General features: G+C 44.0%; 1 protein-coding gene across 1 annotated transcript in view; it reads left to right on the forward strand.

Moving 5' to 3' along the window:
* Positions 1-23,746, forward strand: part of LOC122807687 — a 1,034,636-nt gene that overhangs the window by 509,478 nt on the left and 501,412 nt on the right. The window contains exon 8 of the mRNA XM_044078639.1: positions 11,283-11,353. Coding sequence (XP_043934574.1) covers positions 11,283-11,353 — 71 coding nt within the window. The remainder of the gene's footprint in view (positions 1-11,282; positions 11,354-23,746) is intronic.

The raw sequence follows: 23,746 nt of genomic DNA on the forward strand, positions 1-23,746 counted from the left end.
AAGAAAGGGTGTCTCTTAATAGGCAAAATACACAACAGTGTCATTTTTTTATTTTTTTTATTTTAGTGTTTTCTGCACAGTATATGAAGAAATACTATGAATAGATAAATCTGTTAATTAGCTGTGCCCAGCACTTGTTCTATGTATGTATTGTAATTTCTCCTTTAATATTGTGCACTCTTTGGTATTTTTTCATGTATTCTGTTACAAAGTCAATAAACTGATTTAGGATTAAATCCTGGTGCAGCTTCCATTTTTAAGTGAAGCAGATGCCTAGCTGTTGGCACATCTGTTAGTTCATTCACAATGCCAATACATTGGACTCAGGAAATGTCTGGGTCAGTGGCACATTCACTAGGGAATGAAGGACTTGAGAGCCCAGTGGTAGTTATGAATATTAGGAAGAGGGTAGGGGAAGTGCTTCGTAGAGATAGTGCTGGGTAGCAGTCAAGAACAGATGCATTTAAACAAAATGCAGGTAGCGTTGCTAGAAGCAGAGAAATACTGGCTGCTTTGCATACTTTGCCTCATTTATTTTAAATAGAAGTATGCCCTCCACTTCTTCCTGAAAGAGTCATGGCCATGGGCGGTTATGGGTGGGGACACCCTCTGGTCCCGGGTGCACTAGCTCTGCATAGTGATAATGTACACACATTGATCTGAGCCCAAAGAGTCATAAACTCTGATTCTAGAATATCCAGATGGTTAGACTAAAACAGAAAAATATACCAGAGTCATGATTCAAGTTCAGCATCCAGGCAAGAGCACTAGTCCATCTTAACAGCTGATCTCCTAGACCCAAATTCCTCAGTTTTATCATAATTAAAATTTGATTAGTCAGTTAATCCTGACTGCTAATAAGAAACTTGATATTATCAATATTACCTATTACCATAATAATTATCCAACCCTGTCATAAAATTAACCTCTTTTGGTTTCTTATGCCACCGTTTAACTACAGTGTCGCAAAACAAAGTGCTTATAATTTTATTTCTTAATTCATTCTTGTCTTGAGCTCCTCCCACTCCCATAACACCCTTTGACTCCACTAAATCCTCAGATCTGTTTTTTCACCTTCCAAATCGGATGTGATTCCCATTGCTTTCTTGAGCTGGGATAACTGACTATTAAGATTTTCCTTCTTCCTTCTGCTTTCTGTTCTATATTAGATATTTTTCACTTGTGTGTAGTCTAGTAGCTGTCCTTCCCTCCTTAGCTTCCTTTTTAGCAATCTACTGTTGGTGTCAGGGTTTTCTCCCACCTTTTTCCCCCTGGTTTGGCCTTTTTGTAAAAAAAAAAAAAATCTGTTACTCTTGCTTTTTTTTTGCTGTGTGCAAGTGTTCTCTGTGTGTGTGAGCCTGTCTCACACTTTCTTTTTTGGTGCTGTGCCTTGTGTGTGTGGTATATCATGAGCATGGCAGATAAACCTACAGATTTTTAAGAGATGCACCTCTTGTGAGCGTAAAATCCCAAACTTGGATGCTCATGAGAGGTGTGTCTATTGTTTAGGCCCTGACCATTTGGACCAGGAGTGTAATGTTTGTGCAGGTTTCAATACCCTCACCTTGGCCGACAGGAGGAATAAACTAATTCTTAAAGGCTTATTGCTCACGTCTGTAACTCAGACCCCCAGGCCTGGTTCTTCTAAGGATTGTAAAGATCAGAAGGAATCCAAGAAATGATCCCCCTCAGCCTCTCCAGGTGTCTTGTCTTTCCCACCTGAAAAATGGCCAAAATTGTCAGATCTGATTAAGTCAAAACCAACAAAAAACAGACCTTTGGTTCCAAGCAGCTCCTCGGACCCAACCTGTGTCACCCGTTTCCAAGTTTTTGGATCCAAAAGGGTGTTCGGATCCAGCAGACATTGTGGAGATCCACAGTTCCCGTCTGCCTCAGATCTGAAGGCCTCGGATCATGGGTCTCATAGCCATACCACAAGGCAGAGCAAGTCCCCCTCGCCTGTTAACTCCCTGGCTACGTCTACCCATTCATCCATATCCTCCAGGTCTTACAGAATGTCCCAATCTGAGATGGACAGGATAATGTGGAGCTTGTTGAAGGCTCAGATCGAGATGGGACTGTTGCACACACTGTCCCATTTCAGATGCATGAGAGCCCCATCATCACTAATACCCTGTCCTTTTCTGATCCAGCCCTCAGCTTTGGAAACCCAGGATCCTGGTACCCAGAGAGAGGTGGCATCAGAGTGGGGAATGGTCATTTCCTTGATTCTGGCAGTGTCCCAGACCAGCTTGACACCATTGCTGTCGGAACCGAGTGGGTCCCAGACCTGAGACATCAGCACAGACTCTCTGGCGTGGTCTCGGCTCTGACCTGGTCAGATCAGTCCTCTTGGGGCTTTGGCTTTTGATAGTTTGGGGCCAATGTCCTCTGGAGTATTAGGGTCCAGGATGGTTTACACCATTTCTCCTCAGGCAGATGTTCATCGTGCATACAGCTGCAGTCATAACAGATGGGTTTTCCTGCCGTCAGGTGGGTCCTCGGTCAGCCAAATTCCAAAGTCTAGGTCCGGCGTCGGATGTCATCGCTTCTTCCCTGACGTCAGTGCGACAGGGGTATAAAAGAACCAGCCGGCGCCATTTTCTTCAGTCTTTCTTGCCGCGCGGTGCCCGAAGCAGAAGCAGTTCGCAAGTGCCAGTTGGCCAGCTCCTGAGATTACGAATATTTTTCAACCGAAGTCTTCTTGAAAGCTAAGTACCCCATTGGGGAAACTTTCCTTGCCTCAGACCGATGTCAGACAAAGTTAATAATTGCATTTCTTGTGGGAAGCAAATACCGCATAAGGATTTTCATTCCCTCTGCATTCCTTGCTTAGGCCCAGACCACAACGTCTCGGCCTGTCATTTTTGTGCTACATTCAACAGATGCACTATTAAGCGTCGGGCGGAGTTCGCCCAACACTATTTTGGCAAAAAGTTTAATTACATTATGTTGTCGGATACTCTGACTCCAGTTTTGAGTAAAAGACGCAAAGATAAAGACCGACATACGAGGTCCGTGACTTCTACCGACACCACGCCAAAGCCGACTACAGGTGGTCCGGTTCTCAGCGAGGCGCGCCTACGCAGCCCCTGACTACTGATGACACTTCATTGGCGGTGTCTTCTGTGCCCGAGGTCGCAGGCTCTTCGGCCCACACCCCGACTACAGATACCAAAGCCACTCTTGGCAGTGAAACTCAGTGTTTAGACAGGCCTGCCACCTCTCAAGGTGTTTTCAGGCCTTCTTCTTCTTTTTCCATCAAGGCTTTCACTAAGTCTAAAGCAGCCATGCATACTAAAACACAAGCTCCACAGGGCCCCTCTCAAGGCCCCATGCCTAAAAAGCAGATGCTCAAAATGGCTGAGGATTTGATTACTCTTATCAGGGGTTCTCAACCCCCCCCGGACAAAAGGCCCAGAGTGGAGGAAGAATCCCCTTCCTCGGACCAGGCCTCCATTATTTCAGAGCATTCTGAAGACCAGGAACATTCATACTCCCCTTTTGAAGATTCTGATGCAGAGGAGTCCATTCCCTCTGTCTCCACCCCTGAGGATTACTCTTTTGGGGAAACTTTACATACCTTGAGGGAACACTTCCACTGGGAAGGCCAAGAGTACTCAGACTTCAAGAAAAGGCTTAGGGATTTCCTCTTGCTCCCTCAGCACAGGCCTCTGGCTATACCTCCTGTCTTAGACATACTAGATGATATGTATTCGGAGGCCTGCCTTAACCCAGATTCTTTACCTCCAGCTCCAGTCAAGCCTGACAGGTATTACCGGGTTCCTGATTCACACCAATTCCTATACAAAAGCCATGCGGCTGACCCAGAAACTATTTCTCAGGGTCCCAAGGGAATTAAGGCCTCCACTGCTAAAAATCCATTACCTTCAGAGAGAGATTCCAGAGCTTTAGAAAGGTGGGGGGAAAAGGTATACACCTCGGCCACCTTAACCATGAGGGCATTAAACTGTCAGTTCCATATGTTAAAGTACCAACAGTTTCTGTTATCACAGTTGAAAAGCAAAATGTCACAACCTGAACAACCAGACTTGAAGGAGTTGCAGGATTTGTTACACAGTGCAGAGCAAGTGGGTAAACATACCTTGCAATGTGGTTTTGATGCTTTAGAGGCCTCATGTAGAGCTGCTGTTACAGGATCAGTCATACGTAGACATGCTTGGCTCAAAGAGCAAACCTTACCAGATCATGTCAAAGCTAAATTACTAGATGCACCTCTTCAAAAAGATGTATTGTTTGGTGTTAAAGCTGAGGAGGTATTAAAGAAAATGGAGGAAAAGGCAAAATCAATGCAAACAGTGAAAAATTTCCTACAGGTACAACCTCCATGTTTCAGTAGAAATTGGCCTTCAAAAAATTGGTCCTTTCCAGCCACGGACAGACCCCAAAGAGGTAGATACAGGCGCCCGAGGGGTAGAGGGCAATCTCAAGGATCGTTTAGAGGCAGACAATGGCAAGCACCTACACAAAGAGGTGGTGAGGATAGTTCACAGCCATTCAGAAAGCAGAACCAATGACTTTTCCCTTTGCATGCCAAGCAAGGCTCAAATGGCAGCACCTTTAGGCGGAAAACTGGCATTATTTTCAAAAAATTGGCATATTGTCACAAAAGACAAATGGATCCTGGACATTGTAGACAAAGGCTACAGATTCCACTTTCACACCCTTCCAAAAATGAGAGGCATACCAAACCTGCCACACAATCAAAGGGCAGAGGCACAAAAACAAATTTCAGATCTCATGGACATGAAAGCTATTCAAGAGGTACCTGCACAAGAACAGGGTCAAGGTTTTTATTCCAGACTATTCCTGGTACCAAGGAAGGGTAAAGATTGGAGAAATATTTTGGACCTATCCATTCTAAACACATTTTACTCGTGCCAAAATTCAAGATGCTCACATTACAGCAGCTTCTTCCCATGCTGGGCAAGGAGTCTTGGCTGGTAACATTGGACCTCAAGGAGGCATACCTGCATGTCCCAATCAGACAAGATTGCAGAAGATACCTCAGATTTCTTGCAGGTTCAACCCATTATCAATTCTCTGCATTGCTCTTTGGCTTATCTACTGTTCTCAGAGTGTTCATGAAATGCCTGGCATCAGTAATTGCCTACTGCAGACTTCAAGGGATACAAATTTACCCATATTTGGATGACTGCCTGATCCAAGCAGACAGCAAGCACATACTTCTGAAACATCTGGCATTTGTAATAATGTTGTTGAATTCTCTGGGATACACAGTCAACAAAAAGAAATCAAGGCTAATACCCTCTCAAACAATAATTTTCCTGGGTGCCAGCTTGAATACAAATACCCAGATGGCCTACCTCACGCCAGAGAAATGAGGGCAACTAACTCAATACTTCAGAAAACTGGCAACTTTCACCAGGCTGACTGCAAGGAAAATCCTGCAGGCTCTGGGATTCATGGCATCTTGCATCCTACTAATCCCATGTGCAAAGCTGCATATGAGGAAACTTCAATGGTACCTAAAAAACTTATGGTCTCAACACAGCCACAGTTTGGAAACAATAATACCACTGATTCCATGTTTTCAAAAGGAATTTCTGTGGTGGGCTCAAGCATGCCAAAGAAACGCAGGTCTCCCATTCTGCAAGCCTCAAGCAAATCAAGTCATCACAACAGACGCCTCGGACTACGCCTGGGGGGCGCACATGACAGATCGGTGCATTCAGGGCAAATGGTCCCAAAAAGAAAAGCACCTACACATCAATCAAAAGGAAATGCTAGCAGTAATAAATGCTATTATAGCTTTCAAAGACCTACTGCATCCAGGCCAGCTATTGATAAGGACAGACAACACCACAGTAATGTGGTACATAAACAAACAGGGAGGAACCCATTCATACCCCCTATGCAGGCTAGCCATGTATCTTTGGAACATGGCTCTGGAATTACAAATCTAACTTCAAGCACAGTACCTGCCAGGCAAGGAAAACACGCTGGCAGACAACCTAAGCAGAAATATGACATATCCACATGAATGGAAGTTGCATCCTCAAGTTTTTACAAAGATAATTCAAGCATGGGGAAGGCCAGACCTAGATCTCTTTGCCTCCCACAGAAATCACCAATTGGCAAAATTCTGCTCAATGACCTTTCATCCACAGGCCTGGAAAGTGGACGCACTCTCTTTTAGTTGGACAACAATGACAGTTTATGCCTTTCCACCTCTTCCTCTGCTGCCCAAAGTTCTATTAAAAACCAGAGCAGACAGACCAAAGATGATTCTCATTGCTCCAGACTGGCCAAGACAACACTGGTGTACCCACTCCTGAGGAGCCTGATGCATTCCCCACCATGGATCCTGCCTCTAATGCCTCTTCTACTGACTCAGCACAACTTCAGAACTCTTCACAGTCAGCTGAAAACACTCAATCTAGCCACATGGAAGATTCCTTAAATTCACAACAGTCCCTACTCTCCAAGGAGGTGCAAGATGTCATTTTGGAGGCCAGAAGGCCTTCTACTAGAAAAGCCTACTCTGCAAAATGGAAACGGTTCTGTGCCTGGAATGAGAAAAAGGGTCAGAATCCTGGAATACTGAATTTACCTCAAATATTACAGTACCTAGCTGAGATGCTAAGCAGTGGACTTTCATTCTCCTCCATCAAAATCCATGCCTCAGCCATTTCTGCAGAATACAACACTGATCCTCCTTTATTCTCTCACCCCCTCTTAAGACAGTTCCTCAGAGGGGCTAAGAATATAAAACCCCCAAGGAAACAACCAGTACCTGCTTGGGACCTCAATTTCATTCTAGAAAAACTGACCTTGCCTCCTTTTGAGCCAGCTGCTTCAACAGAACTACAATATTTGTCCTGGAAAACAGCTCTCCTTCTGGCTATCACCTCAGCTTGCAGGGTTTCGGAACTACAAGCCCTCATGACTGTGCAGCCTTTCATCATTTTCCATCAGGACAGAGTTTCCTTATGAACCAATCCTTCCTTTATGCCAAAGGTAGTATCCAGGGTAGCCTTGAATCAGGCTATCCACTTAGCTACCTTTTACACTAATCCTCAAAACAAAGGGGAGAGACTACTACATTCCTTGGACATTCACAGACAGCTACGTTACTATTTGGACAGAACAAAGCCTTTCAGAAAATCAGAGCAACTCTTTGTGTCCTATGCTACAGGAGCTCAAGGGAAGCCTATTTCCAAACAGACAATCTCAAAATGGATAGCCCACTGCATACTCTTTTGTTACTCTCTTCATGGTAAAACTGTACCTGCAGGCATCAGATCTCACTCCACAAGGGCCACAGCTACCTCTGCAGCTTTCCTCAGGGGGGTTCCTACCAAAAATATTTTGGAAGCAGCCACTTGGAGTTCTGTACATACTTTCTCCAAGAACTATCACCTACCATTATACTCCAAATCTAGAGCAGGCTTTGCCACTGCAGTCTTGCAGGGCATCCTGGCTCCTCCTAGTTCCACCTAGTGCCTACCACCCCTTTTTTTGCTTTGGTATTCTACCCATCTGTTATGACTGCAGCTGTATGCACGATGAACATAGTACAGTTTTGTACCTACCATAAATGTAGATGTTCGAGTGCTAATACAGCTGCAGTCCAGGTTTCCCTCCCTCCTTCCCCTCTTGGGACAGGCCTAATGGCTAACACCTCCTCATACAACCTGATTGGGGTATTCTTTTATGGTGTATTTGCTTTCAACTACTGTTTTTTGATTATATTACATTGCATTATTACATAAATTTATGTATTGCCTTCCTTCTGGGGGCACCTGACATCTGGGGCAAGAAAAACTGAAGAAAATGGCGTCGGCTGGTTCTTTTATACCCCTGTCGCACTGACGTCAGGGAAGAAGCGACGACATCTGACGCCGGACCTAGACTTTGGAATTCGGCCGACCGAGGACCCGCCTGATGGCAGGAAAACCCATCTGTTATGACTGCAGCTGTATTAGCACTCGAACATCTACATTTATGGTAGGTACAAAACTGTACTTTTTGGCTTGTTGCAAGGGGTCCTTCATTCTTCTGAGTCCTCCTTTGAGTCCCCCATGGATGAGGTACCCAGGAAGAGAGCATGGAAGAGGAAGCACGTATGCTCCCCCTTGGAGTCTCTAACCAAAGGCACTGATTTCAATGAAGGAGAGGTGTCCCCCCCCCCAGTCACCTCCAGAGGACATCTCCTTTGGAGATATTTTGGAGATCCTGAAACATAAGGTAGGTGGTCTGTCCAAATCCCTTCTTCCAAGGAATCAGTCTTTCTGGAGGCATTTGGGATGGGCCCATGTTTGTCTTGGGTTACTCTGCTGGGAGACAAACTGATTGACCCGGTGCCCCATTGCATTTGGAAGGAACCTGACATTTGGACCCCATTCCCAAGTGAGCAGGTAAGTATTTGAGTCCCCCTGTCAACTGTCTTCACTGGAGTAAGGACATCCCAGTTGATGCTATCATGGTGTCTGCAGCCACCAAGAAAGAGCTGGCAGAACAAAGCCCTACTGTCCACTCACTAAACGTGGAGTCTCGGGTGCTGGACAGACATGGTAAGCATGTTTATGCCTCAGCCACCTTTGCATGAAGAGTGTTGAATTATCTGGTCCATTTTTGTTGTCTGCAAAGGGACCTGGTTCTTGAGCTTAACACCTCCCTTTCAGAGTCCATCTTGGCGGAGGGACCTCCACAAGGTGCCTCCCCAACTGGCTGCCCTATTCTCCCTAGGAAATTCCTTGATGAGGTTGATCTTCAATGCAGCAGAAGGCACCTCATGGGCAGCCGGATTGGGCATAGCCCTCAGGAGACATGCCTGGTTGAGGCTTTGTGGGTTTCCAGAACCCTTCAAGGTGTCTTTTACGAATGCCCCATTCAGTAGTTCCTCCTTGTTTAGACCATAAGTCAAAGAGACACTCACCCACAGTGAGCAAGAAAGAAATACCCTGTTTACCATAGGGATCAAATTTTCTTCCCCACAAAAGACCTTTTCGAGGAACCAGCATAGTGGGAAGAAGATGTGGTTCAGGAATCCTTTCCAGGAATCTCATGAGGATTTCTTGTCCAGAGGCATTGGGCAAGTAATGAAAGGTGCTACCCCAAGTCATAGAGGGGTCTACAGAATCAAGGGTTTAGAGAACCCTTCTTGGACAACCCCTATCAGTGCTCCTGAATTATTGTCCGACTGTTCTACTGTGGAGGGAGTCGGGAGAATATTTTCCTTGCACCTGGAAGCCTGGACAGAAATAACAGAGACAGCTGGGTGCTGGACATAATATCCAGAGGATACTACATTCCCTTTTCCCTTCCTCTTCCCACCAAAAGGAAGCACCCAACATACCACCATGTCAGAGGGAGCAGGCCTTTCAAGAAGTTCAAAAATTTTTGGGAAAAAAAAAACATCCAAGAGGTCCCAACTGCACAGCAAGGAAGCTGCAATTATTCATGCTTCTTTTTAGTGCCAAAAAAAGACAGGGGACCTAAGGCCCATATTGGACTTGAGCAAATTGAATCTGTTTGCCAAGAAGTCAAAGTTTTGCATGGTGATGGTTCAGTCCATTCTGCCTCTACTGCGCAAGGACAACTCGATGTGCTCCATAAATCTCCAGGTCGCCTACTATCACATAAAGATCCACAGATGCTCCAGGAGACACTTGCGCTTCTGGCGAGGAGCCAATCATTATCAGTTCAGAACACTGCCCTTTGGACTCGCCACAGTCCTCAGGGTGTTTACCAAATGCATGTCAGTGGTGGCAACTCACCTGAGACTGCAAGAATTCCAGGTGTTTCCATACTTGGACAATTGGCTTCTGATGGCACCTACAAAGCATCAGCTTGGCCTAGCGGTACAGTACCCATTATACCTATTCTGCAAGCTGGGGATTACTATAAACACCACAAAGTCAAACTTGGTCCCTGTTCAGGCTATAGAGTTTGTTGGAATGAAGTTAAACTCTGACACTCAGATAACATCCTTGCCCATTCACAGGGTGCTCATTATCTCAGGCAACAGGTTCAGTCCTTGCTAGACATGCCCAGCCCGCCAGCAATTTTCATCTTGAAAGCCCTGGGTTCCATGTCAGCCACCATCTTACTTGTCCGTCTAGCAAGATTTTACATGAGTGCTTTAATGGACTCTGACAGTCCAATGATCCATTCTGTTTCACCCTCTGAGTTGTTGGATCAAACTGCCTCAAGTCTGTCGATGACATCTTCAATGGTGGCTCGTCGTGGATGACCTTTATCTAGGCAAGGACTTCTTTCCTCCCCTCCTTCAGCCACGGTGACCATGGATGCCTCCTTGTTGGAGTGGGGGGACATTACCATGGAAGGTTGGTCCAAGACGCATGGTCCCAACAGAGACCAAGTTGCACATCAACGCTGTGGAGAGGAGAACAGTCCTACTATCGTTGCAAGCCTTTCAGGATTTCCTTCCTCTGGGAAAGATATCATTTCACTCGGACAACAAGTCTGTAGTCTGGTATATCAAAAAGCAGGGTGGAACCCATTCATACCCCTTATGCAAAGAGGCCATGAGAGTGTGGGAATGGGTGGTCTCTTCCAACTGCTTTCTTCTTGCAATGCACATTCCCAGGGAGACCAACGTGTTAGTGGACAGACTAAGCATCTTGAGTCCACATGAGTGGTCCCTGAACCCACCAGTAGCAGACCAAATATTCAGATGTTGGGGCCTACCTTGCTGCAACCTATTTGTTTTCCCTCTGAGCAACAAATGCAGCAGGTACTTTGCTGTGATCTCTCCAACGGGGGAGACACCCAAGGGATGCTGTAGTCCATGATTGGCCATCTGGTCTCCTGTATGCTTATCATCCAATTCCCCTGATCACAAATGTTCTACAGAAAGCCAGCAAGTTGAAGAGTACTCTAATCCTCATTGCTTCAACAAAGTATTAGTTTGAGTGTGCACACTTGTGCAACCAGCTTATTGTACGTTTTTTTATTTTTATATATTTTTTCCTAACAGCTTTGTTTGTTTTTCAATTGAATTGTACAGGTTATAGGTCACATTAAAGGTGGGAAAGGTTTTGAAATGATTTATTGTGGTCTCATTTTTATATCACAAAAACCTGGCATTTTAACAGGGGTGTGTAAACTTTTTATATCCATTGTAATTCTAGTTTAATACCTGTTGTGTTATTTTACATATTTTGATTAAATGTCATGTATACGTATATACTCTTACATAATGATCATAAATATTTGATGATAAGTAATTACGAAGATAAGCACCTGTCTTTCCTTTCCTTTTCTTTATGAAGGACTTTATCAAGATTTTCCAGTTTGGAAGTAGAAAAACGCTGATGGATCCAGAAAACACTAAGTTTCTAAGGTAGGATGATAATACAAAATCATATTTATCTTTTCAATAGTCCAATAGTACAATATTTGACTACCCAGCAGCTCTATCCATTATGCATTTTAAATGTTGTGATCATGTTTAAGAAACTTCAGATGACATATATTACTTTATATGTTGCATCTTCTTATGTCATAACATGCACATATACAGATACATTACACACACACACACACACACACACACACACACACACACAGTGTCAGGATGTCCAGATGAACTCATAGGAGGCATTAGTTATGGTATGCTTTCACCAAGAAGTTTAAGTGTAAACTGATTTTGATGGCAGGGTCATGTGACTCGCAACATTTAGTAGATCTACACTAAACCTCTACCTTTCCACATCTCACCATTAAGTTGCACTCTTTTGATTTGTTGGCAACCACATTTCTAACCTGCAATAATTCATAACGTGATCGCGAAACGACACCGTCTTCAAGTAGAAAGGGGTGTGTAAACTACTAATTAGTTTGTATGACATTGGATCTGAAACAGGAACAAGAGTAATGGAAAAAATTCTCTTCCTGGGTACCATCCTTTCCCAACGTAACTTAACAGAATTTAGTGAAATCACGGTAGTAATTTGCATGGGTTTTGCACTGCAAAAAGATCAGTGAAACTAAAATATATAATTGGCAATGCAGTTGATAACTGAAAATAGTTGTTGGAAATAATAAAAAGGTACTTGCGTCTTAAAATGGAATGCTTACTCTGAATCATGCATACCTCAGATCAATCCTCTCCAGACTGAGATTTCGATTAACACTACATGAAAAGAGGTGGTGCTGACACCACGCCCCATAATACCTGCTAGCTAGATGTAATCAGGGAAAGAGAGAATATAGGTACAGTTCCCCTTGCCAACAACATTAAGGGAAAATACAGCCTTGCTTACTATGCTGTGTGCATTTTCATTTTGATCAGGGAACGTAGAGTGTGTAGTAAAAGAAGGACTTAATATTATAATTAAAGTGGTTGCAGTAATACGTCGCATGGATATTCATTTCATGATTTTACACGGTAATGTTACACTAAGGGATTTTGTTTGCATGATTATTCCTCTGTTAAGCTGCGTACACTGTACAACATGGAAGGAATAAATAATAGGTTCATAGGTAGGTAGTAGGCTATCTGCCCAAAGGCATTTATAATCCTAGCCGGAATGTGTCGGCTTTCGCCACCCCCTTAGATTAGTTCCCTTGTGCCTCTGTCCAGCAGAGCCATTGAAGTGATCCCTGGGGTAAACTTTGTTTCCCATCCACTCGTCAAGGTTTCTCTTGAAGAGGGTTAGAGAGGAGCTCTGCCTAATGTAAATTGGAATCTTTTTCCAGAGCATGGGAAGTCTCTGGGACAGGAATCTATCCCTCCAGCATGTCCTATTTATTGTTGTAGTGAGGTTTAGATCACTGAAGCATGTGGCTCAAGGGGATATGGTTTTCTTTAGGTGGAGCATGTCCACCAATTCTGGGTTGGACATGGCCTTGTATGTCAGGCAGAAATCACCTCTGAGTAGGCGGTATGTAACCGAGTATAGCTGGAGTTTCTTCAGTCGAGCTGCATAGGGCATCTGCCTGAGGCCAGTGATCCTCGTGGTGAGGTATGCCTGTGGTCTTTCCAGTTGTTGCAGGTGTCTTGTAAGGTACATCCCAAATGGGGCATTGTACTCTATGATGGGTCTGATGAGTGATGCGTAGAGGGGCCCAATGACCTCTTTCGATCTGGATGCAAACCCTTTTGTGATTAGGTGGGCCACATAGAAGGATTTTCTAACCACTTTGGCAATGTGATTATCAAAGGAGAGGTTACTATCTACTTGGGTCCCCCAGATCCCTTATTATATCTTCTGTATTTAGGGGGCTACCACCTATGTGATAGTTTGTGGGTGCTTTGTTTTTTCCAAAGGGGATGACTATGTACTTTATGGCATTTAGCTTGAGGCCATGGTTTTGACACCAGGTATCTGTCTCAGTGAGACCCGTTTGGAGGATGTCTGTGTCAGTCAGAGAGTCAGTTATAGCCCCTAGTATGCAGTCGTCTGCAGACTTGGTCAGCCATAGTCCTCCTGTGCTTGTCTGTACCTCTGAGAAGTATATGCCAAACAGGAGGGGTCCTAGGACTGAGCCCTGGGGAATGTCACTTGTAACCGGTTTAGAGTCAGACCTAGCTCCTGCAACTCTTACCATGTGGGTTCTGTCCATGAGCCAGTTGGCAATCCATCTCATGACATAGGGGTTAATGTTCAGGCTGGTGAGCTTGTCCATAATACCTGAGTGGAGAATGGTGTAGAAGGCCTTTGTGAGGTCTAGGTAGGCTATGTGGACCACCTTTCCCTCATCTATAGCCTTGGTAACTGTCTCAAAGTAATCCACCAGGTTTAGGAGGCATGACCTGCCCTTAAAGCTGAACTGGGTAGGGTCCAGTGTTTGGAGGTTCCCAATGTCTCTGTTAATGAGATCCATGATTATGTGCTCCATAGCTTTGCAGACCAAGCTAGTCAGGTTTATAGGGCGATAGTTCATGGGGTCCGTTGTGGCTCCACCTTTGTGGAGCGGAATAACAGTTGCTGTGCGCCACTCTGTGGGCACATAGCCTGTGGAGAGGCTAAGTTTAAACAGTGTGTTTAGGTGAGGGGTTAGTTCATCTTTGAGCTCATGTAGGACGCAGCCTGGGACACCATCTGGTCCATTGATGCTGTGTTTTTGGCTTTGGAGAGGGCTGTTTTAACCTGAGTGTCTGTGATTTCAGGGGCACTACATTCTTCTGGTATAGTTATGGGCCCTTTTGGGGGTGAGGGGGGGGGTGAAGTTTGCACTGAACCTGTCTGCCAGGATGTTTGCTATATCGGTCGGTTCAGTGTATTTTGTGCCATTCTGCACTAACTCCGAGCAGTTCTGAGAATTGCCACTTAGTTTCTTAACATAGCTAAAGAATGCCTTGTGGTTATCTTTGGAGTCCATGGCAATTTTTCTTTCGCAGCTAACCTTGGATGATTTTATGAGGGAACGTAGTTTCTTGCTGATACTGATCAGGCATGTCTTCCCTTCTTGGGATTTTACTCTTTTCTGTACTAGTTTCCTCCTTCTATTGTATAGCTTGTTTATGGCAGGGGTCCACCAGACTGGTTTCCTTTTCTTGGAGGAGTGAGTCTTGGTTTTGTTTGGGATAGCACGATCCATGCATTCTTGTAGGTGCCCGTACAGTGCATTAGTAAAGGACTTTGCAGCTTGGACAGTGTTATCCTTTAGCCATGGGGGCTTTGAAACTTCCCACCACAGTCTTAAGTAATGTGAAGATGTTCTTCATCTCACATTGCTGCAGTCCTTACTTATGGGTAGTCCGCTGTCCTCGGTCGGCCCGAATACCAAAGTATTAGGCTGACGTCGGTCATGGCGCTCAGAACTGACATCAGAGCGTCAGGGTATAAAAGCGCATGACCGACGTCATATCCTCAGTCTTTTTTGCCGCATGGTCCGATGCAGAAGCAGCGTTGCGAGTGCCGTTCGGCGTTCTGAAATTTTCGAATTCTGAGTTTCAGACCGAAACCAAGTTGGGCTAAGTACCCGTTGGGGAATATTTTTGTTTTTCTTGCCTCAGTTAATTCCGGATGTCAGAAAAAGTGAATAATTGTATTTCTTGTGGGAAACAGATACCGCATAGGGATTATCACTCTCTTTGCATTCCTTGTTTGGGACCGAACCACGACGTAGTCGGGTGTCGGTTTTGTGCTAGGTTTAATAAGCGCACTATAAAAAGAAGGTTAGATTGTGCTAGGTTAGTCTTTGGTAAGCGGTGTAATTATAATATGCCGTCGGATCCTCCGACGCCCGCTTCCAAGAAGCGCAAAGACAAATCCTTGAAACCTAGACAGGTTGATTCGTCCGTTTTGGACGCCGGTCCTGCAGAAGCTACAGTAGAGCAGGGGGATCCGGCTGAAGTTTCTGTTGAGTCTCAGGGGGAAACTTTGATTTTGCAGGATGTGGCCTCCCAGGAGTCAGGTCAGGCTGAAGGGGCCTCTCAAGTTTCTGTTCTCCCTTCTATGCCTAAGGTGGTTAGGCCTTCTGCTTCTATTACTAAGGCTTCTTCTAAGGGCAGGTCTGTTTTGCCTTCCTCTGGTGTCCCTCCAGGTACTTCTGGGTCTGTGCCTAAAAAGCACATGCTTAAAATGGCAGAAGATTTGATTACTTTAATTAGAGGTTCTATGCCCCCTCCTGATAAGAGGCCCAGGGTGGAGCCAGAGTTGGAAAGTTTGGATCAGGCCTCAGATGAGTCTTCTGCTGAAGATATTCTAGATTTTCCTCCTTATTCGGATTCTGATGCAGAGGATTCCACTCCTTCTGCTTCTCCTCCAGAGGATTTTTCATTTTCAGAAACTCTGCATTCCATGAGGGAGCATTTTAAGTGGGAAGGACAGGATTTCTCTGATTCAAGGAAGAGGCTTAGGGAATTCTTGTTTTTACCACAGCATAGACCCTTGGCTATACCTCCTGTTTTGGATGTTGTTCAAGATGTTTTCTCGGAGGCTTCCCTTAATCCAGATTCTTTGCCTCCTGCGCCAGTTAAACCGGACAGATATTACAGGGTGCCTGAGGCTCATAAATATCTGTATAAGAGTCCTAGGGCGGACCCAGAAACTATTAGTCAGGGGCCTAAGGGTGTTAGAGCCTCTGTTGTAAAGAATCCGGTTCCTCTAGATAAGGAAGCTAGAGCTTTGGATAGATGGGGTAAGAAGGTGGTATACCTCTTCTACTTTAGCAATGAGGGCTTTAAATTGCCAGTTTCATATGTTGAAGTATCAGAATTTCCTCCTTTCTCAGCTAAAATCTAAAGTGGATGCTTTGGCAGAGGGCATAGAGTGTAAAGAATTGCAGGATTTAGTACATGTCTCTGAACAGGTGGGTAAGCATTCTTTGCAGTGTGGTTTTGATGCTGTGCAGGCCTCTTCTAGGGTGGCTGCCACTGGTTCAGTTCTTCGCAGGCACGCCTGGCTTAAGGATCAGAATTTGTCCGAGCATGTTAAAACTAGAATTCTGGATGCCCCTTTACAGTCTGAAGTTTTGTTTGGTCCCCCTGTGGAGTCGGTTTTGAAGAAAATGGAAGACAAGGCTAAGTCTATGCAGACTGTTAAAGATTTTTTGCAAGTGCAACCTCCAAAGTTTAGTAGAAATTGGCCTACTAAGGGGTGGACCTACCCTTCTTCTGATTCTCAATCTAGGGGTAGATCTAGACGTGGCAGGGGCAGAGCTCACAGTACATTCAGGCCTAGAACTTGGAGTTCGCCTGCACAATCTGCAGGTGAGGGCAGGGGCCAGTCCTTTCGTAAACAGGCCCAATGACCTGCATTTTCCGCTGCCAGATTCTTCTTGCCTGGCAGCTCCTTTGGGAGGAAAGTTAGCACTCTTCAAGCAAAACTGGCTTTTAGTCACCCAGGACAAATGGGTATTGGACATTATAAACTGAGGCTACAAGTTTTATTTCCATACATTGCCTCCTTTCAAAGGCATGCCAGACGTTCCTCCTTGGCAAAGGATAGAGGCTCACAAGCAGATTTCTTTACTTCTTCAAATAGGAGCTATTCAGCCAGTTCCTCTGTCAGATGTGGGACTAGGATTTTATTCTTGCCTGTTTCTAGTACCAAAGAAAGGGAACACGTGGAGACCAATTTTGGATTTATCTATCCTCAACACTTATCTGGACATTCCAAAGTTCAAAATGCTGACGTTACAACAGCTTTTACCTCTGTTGGGAAAAGATCACTGGATGGTAACTCTGGATCTCAGAGGCTTATCTTCATGTTCCTATCGGGCCCAGTTGCAGGAGGTACCTGCGTTTTCGGGCTGGAAATTTACATTATCAGTTCTCTGCATTGCCCTTTGGCTTATCTACTGCACCCAGAGTGTTCACAAAGGTTCTGGCTCCAGTGATAGCCTTTTTCAGGTTAAGAGGAATACAGATTTATCCTTATTTGGACGATTGCCTGATTATTGCACAACACAAGGACGAACTTCTTCATCATCTACAGTATGTGATGGTAGTGTTAAGATGCCTAGGGTATTCTGTGAACGAAACAAAGTCCAGTCTAGTACCCTCTCAGGACATGTGCTTTCTGGGTGTGAGACTGAATACAGCTTCCCAGATGGCCTTTTGACCCCGGACAAACAAAGAAGCCTTTCTCTTTATTTCCATCAAATGTCTCTACAGTCCAGGCTGACTGCAAGGACAGTCCTTCAAGCCTTGGGGTTCATGGCATCTTGTATTCTGGTGCTTCCCAATGCCAAACTGCATATGAGGAAGCTTCAATGGTATCTCAAAAATGTATGGACACAACACTGCCAAGATCTAGACACTGTCATTCCAATAATACCTTGCATTCAGAAGGAATTTTTGTGGTGGGCTCAGGAATGTCACCTAAACAAGGGACTCTCTGTGACCCGACCAGAGGCGAGTCAGATTTTAACGACAGATGCCTTGGACAAGGCTTGGGGAGCACACCTCAATGGAAAATGGGTGCAAGACACGTGGCCTGTCAGACTTCAACATTTGCATATCAACTTGAAGGAGATGTTAGCAGTTCAATTTGCATTGATGGCTTTCAGGGATTTACTTCACCCAGGACAGATGTTGATTCAAACAGACAACACTACTGTCATGTGGTACATCAACAAGCAAGGGGGAACCCATTCGTACCCTCTTTGCAGGCAAGCGATGATTTTGTGGGAGACTGCTCTCAGTTTACAACTCAATCTTCAGGCAAGGTTTCTACCAGGAGCACAGAACTCCTTAGCAGATGTGTTGAGCAGACAAATTGTGGATCCTCACGAGTGGAAACTGGATCCTCATGTGTTTCAAAAGTTGACAGTGTTATGGGGGACTCCAGACATAGATCTGTTCGCTTCTCCACTAAATTACCAGTTGCCAAGGTTTTGCACAAAAATGTTTCATCCCACAGCTTGGAAGGTGGATGCTCTATCATTCAGTTGGAGCAATCTTCATGTCTATGCCTTTCCACCTCTGCCTCTCATTCCCAAGGTACTCCTGAAGGCCAGAATAGACAAGCCATCCATGATTCTGATAGCACCGGATTGGCCTCGACAGCACTGGTACCCACTACTGCGGAGTTTAGTACGGGAGCCTCCATGGCCTCTGCCTTTGATTCCGCATCTTTTGTCTCAGGAGGGCAATCACTTCCTCAATGTCAAGATTCAGTCTCTGCATCTCACAGCCTGGCATATTCTGTTCTAGACCCTGGAGGGTCTCAGCTTCCACAGCAAGTTTTGAATGTTATTTTGGAGGCCAGAAGGCCTAGTACAAGGAAAGTTTACGCAGATAAATGGAGGAGATTTTTTCTTTGGAGCAGAGCGAAGGAATTTGATGTTTCCAAGCCTGATTTAAGTGTTTCTCTTCAATATCTTACTGAGTTATTGGACAAGGGTTTGTCTTTCTCCTCGATAAAGGTTCATGCTGCAGCCATTTCTGCTCACTATGATTGTGACCCTCCTTTGTTTTCCCATCCTTTGTTTAAGCAATTTCTTAGAGGGGCAAAGAACATAAGACCCCCACGTAGAGCTCCTACTCCTGCTTGGGATCTCAATTTTGTGTTGGAAAAACTTACTCTACAACCTTTTGAGCCTGCAGCTACTGTCGAGTTAAAGTATTTATCATGGAAGACTGCTTTTTTGTTGGCCATTATCTCTGCAAGAAGGGTTTCTGAATTACAGGCCCTTATGGCAGTGGAACCTTTCCTGATTTTTCATAAGGATAGGGTATCTTTGCGTACTAATCCTTCCTTTATGCCTAAAGTAGTTTCTAGTGTGGCCTTGAACCAAACTATTCATTTGCCTACTTTTTATGCAAACCCCCAAAACAAAGGGGAGAAGATTTTGCATACTTTGGATATTCACAGACAGTTACGTTATTATTTGAGCAGAACCAAGGGGTTCAGGCAGTCTCAGCAGTTGTTTGTTTCTTTTGCTTTGGGTTCTCAGGGGAAACCTGTTTCAAAACAAACTATTTCTAAATGGATTGGGTTTTGTATTTCTTTCTGTTATTCCCATCATGGTAAGGAGGTTCCGGCTGGAATCAGACCTCATTCCACTAGAGCTACTGCCACTTCTACTGCCTTTCTAAGAGGGGTAGCTACAAAAGATATTTTGGAAGCAGCCACTTGGAGTTCAGTACATACTTTTTCCAAGCATTACCACCTTCCTCTTTATTCTAAGTCTAGGGCTGGATTTGCCTCTGCTATATTACAGGGCATTTTAGCAGCCCCTAATGCTTTATGATTTTGCCATCCTCCCTTTACCTCTGCTTTGGGATTCTACCCATAAGTAAGGACTGCAGCAATGTGAGATGAAGAACATAGTACAGTTTTGTACCTACCATAAATGTAGATGTTCGAAGATCCACATTGCTGCAGTCCAATTACCTCCCTCCTTCCCCTCTGTAGTTTGGCATGGTAATATGGTTTGGGTGATGGTTGTTGTTGGGCATGTTTTTGGGAGGTATCCTGTTTTTGGGCTGTGGCCTTTCTTTTTAGAGCCTTCTGACATCTGGGGCAAGAAAAGACTGAGGATATGATGTCGGTCATGCGCTTTTATACCCTGACGCTCTGATGTCAGTTCTGAGCGCCATGACCGACGTCAGCCTAATACTTTGGTATTCTGGCCGACCGAGGACAGCGGACTACCCATAAGTAAGGACTGCAGCAATGTGGATCTTCGAACATCTACATTTATGGTAGGTACAAAACTGTACTTTTTCTTTTGGAAAGTTTTTCACAGTGGTTTCTTTGACCAGGGCTGGTGGCGGAATGTGGATATCCAAAGTGATCCAAAGTGATTAGTTTATGGTCAGATATAACCAAAAAGGGGTTGATGTCTGGTGTGGAACACCGGTCACCCATGTTGGTGATGACCAGGCCCAATATGTTGTCACCTCTGGTGGGGGTGTTGACCAGTTGATCCAGGGTGTTTGAGTTTATAAATTCTAGGAAACGTTGGGCAAGGGAGTTTGTACTTGAGTAGTTCTCCCAGTTAATGTTTGGGTAATTGAAATCACCCAATATCAGGGTGTTTGGTAGGACCTTTGTTTCCAGGAATGTGGAGTGGGGGTCCTGGGACATGGTGGGTGATCTGTAGCAAGCTATAATTTGATAGCAGTTTTGCCCGTTGTTAGTTGCACGTGGATGATCTCTGAAGCATCGGGCTGTGCCACTAACCTGGAGGTGTGGGTATCCTTGATGAATATGCATACTCCCCTGCCTTTTGTATTTCGGTCCAGGTTTTGTGGCCGAAATGTATGTTATGAGTTGTAGCCTGGTACTGCTGGGGTGCTCTCTGCAGCCTTAAACCAGGTTTCCTTTACTGCACATATATCGATTTTCTCCATACTGAGTAGTGCCTCGAGTGTGTGCATTTTGAGGTTTAGACTTCTGGCATTGAGTAGCATTACCCACAGTTTTTTGTTACTTGCGCTATTTACAGTCTTGCCTAAAAAAGGCACTATGGGGGTGGCAAGAGCCTTGGCCAATATTCAAAAGCCTAAGGGTGACAGGTGCAAGCCATCTCTAGTGAAGCAGTGTGGCTTGTTGAGCATGTCATCCCAGGCTGACAGACACTGGATCCCCTTTGAATGACACCAGAAGCTTAGCCAATTGTTGAAATTGATAATTTTTTCTCTATACCGTGGTATAATTCTTGGTGAGGGCAGGATGCTACTCAGGGTCAGGGTCATACCAGCCTGGGCTACATGATCAGAGAGCTCCTCCATGTCTCTTTTCGTGTATTCCAGGGAGCTACGGCTCAGGTCATTCATACCAACATGGACAATGACAGAGTCATATTTGTACTTCTGGAGTGACCTGAGTGCTTGTGTTATGTGGAGGATCCTGGCACCCGACAGGCAGCTAACAGTAACCTTCTCCTTGTTCAGCCTAGTGAGTGGGACGTCAGTGTGCCTGACTATAGAGTCACCTAGTACTAGTGTGTTGGGTATGTAATTTTGCCTTAAGGGCTGTGATTGCATGGCACACTGGTTTTGTGAAGTATGTGTTTCATGGTTTGTGTTGGGGGGGTGGAGGTTGCTTGGATGTCTGCTTTGGAGGTCTCTTTTGCTTTTGCAGATTTTTATTTAGAACCTCCGAGTATGTTTTGTGTATTTATGTGTTTTTTTTGCTGGTGCTGGTTTCATAGGTCTGTGTGAAACTGGTGGTGTGATGCAAGTAATTCCCTTCTCCTCTTGACTGCCTGGTCCAGTCTTGGGTTGAGAGAGCTTAGACTCTAGTTTGGCTGTATAATTGCATCTCTCGCATGTATTAATGTTTGGTGGAAGGAGGAGAGGGTTGTCTGTGTACATGAGGCAATTGTAGCATTGCCTCAAAATGCCCAGATTCACCAGTTGGACCGGAGAGTACACCTGAAACTGCCCTTTGGACATGCCTGGATAGGTACAGTGAACTGTTTTATTGACTGGCTGGTAAGGTTGAATAGAGAGCCTTGTCCTTCTCTACAGTATGGGGGGGGGGGGGGGCTAGTGCTCAGGTTTATTAGTGCTTGCTATGAATTTTGAGCAAGTACCGGGATGAGAAGTGAATGGTTTGAGTGCTTAAGTTGAAAGTTTGTCTAGTTCCAAGGGGAAATTGAAGAGTACACTTTGTGGAGCCGGGAATAGTTATACCCTAGCTAATGCAAACAAGGTGCTGGTGAGAAAGCATGGTTGCGACTGCCAAGAAATGTGGTTGCAATAATATGTAAGTACCGACTTGTCTTCTCTATAAGAAGTTTATTCTTAAAGTAACACAACTAAATTAACAGTTCAAGTTGCAGTCTCGCTATGCAAATTAGTCAATACTTTTTGCTACAATCTCTCACAAAAAATCACTTTCTAATTATGAAATTTGCTTATTGTGCTATCACATACTGTACTCTCTTTTCTATAAACTAAAATTATTTCAGCTTCACATTCAGTGACATATAAAAATAGCCAATGACAACCATGTTTTACTTAAATATTCCCTTGTAATTAACCTGCCCGCTACTGAACAAAATAAGCTAACACTGGTATTATAAATGTGTATTTTTTTGTGCTGCCAACTTCTGATTAGTTTTATTGTATTGTTGTATTATTTAGATTTATCTCATTTATACTAATGTACAAATTTTGTTGTTCAGTTATTTTTCCCCAGGACACCACTGAAAAAACATTTATTTAACTCAGCTGGTCTGTACCAGTCAACAAAGAAATAAAATAAAGATCCATGAACTGTTTTCACATATTACTATGTATATCTGTTGCCCCTTATTTTAAAGACCTGTATAATGTTTATCTTTGAATACAATGGTACAAAGAGACTACACTATGCAGTAAATTAATCATTCAGAGAAAACAGCAGAACTTCACATCATTGCAAAATGTACACTTTGTGTGTGCACTGTCATTACACCTGTGTATTTCTTTTATTAGTCTTCTAAATATCAATCAGTTTAGAACTGAAACTTTTTAGAGAATATCTGTCCTGCTTAATAGTTTAGGATTCAAAAAATTATGAGTTTCTTTAAGATGAATGTTGGCAAACACTAGTAGGTTCTGTTTAATAGTCACTGTTAGTGAGTTGAATATATTCTTTCTGAGTAATTACCTTTTCACATTCTGGTTTGAGCAGTAACTCTTCATTTCTTCCTGATTCATAGCATCTTGCTCTGCCGTGAACTCTGGAGATCTTGAATAAGGACATTTAGACAAGTGTTTTCTATTTCTTCTGTAAATTTGCATATCAAGGTCTAGCACCAAATAAGATGCCGGAAATTCTGTAGAACTGATTGATGTGCCTTGCGTGTGACTCCTAATTTCAAAAGGCAGCGGAGTCATTTTCACCCTTTTTGAAATATGCCTTGCACCCAATAAGTGCTGGGATAGGCCCATACCATGACCCTGTATTGGATTAAGTGAATGAATAAATAAATGAGTGAATGAATGAAGCAGTCTTTTGTTGTTTTACTGTTGTAAAGTTTCTATTACTCCTCCAATAGCTGTCTGTCTGCTATCAAGGACTAGTAGCGAATACTTTTAATTTTATTGATTCATTTATTAAATAGGTGCGTGAACTGTCATCCATAACCCTTTTCAGTCCAGGCCATAATGACAAGGCTAAATGCAATGTATATGAACACTTTTAGAGTAGCTAAATAGGACAACATGTTTTGGGGAGATGGGAGGAAATAATAATAAATGTAAGTTATAAGTTCATAAGTTTGAGTTCCAGTGATAAGGCTATAAACTGTTTAACACACTGACTCCCGAAAGTTTGGATCGTAAACTGTGTCAGCTATCCATTTAGCCAACTGAACCTTAAACATATCTATTCTCCTGGTC

The sequence above is a fragment of the Protopterus annectens genome, chromosome 7.part1 (assembly GCF_019279795.1).
Source record: "Protopterus annectens isolate FY-2018-M chromosome 7.part1, PAN1.0, whole genome shotgun sequence".
Classification (NCBI taxonomy): Eukaryota; Metazoa; Chordata; order Ceratodontiformes; family Protopteridae; genus Protopterus; species Protopterus annectens.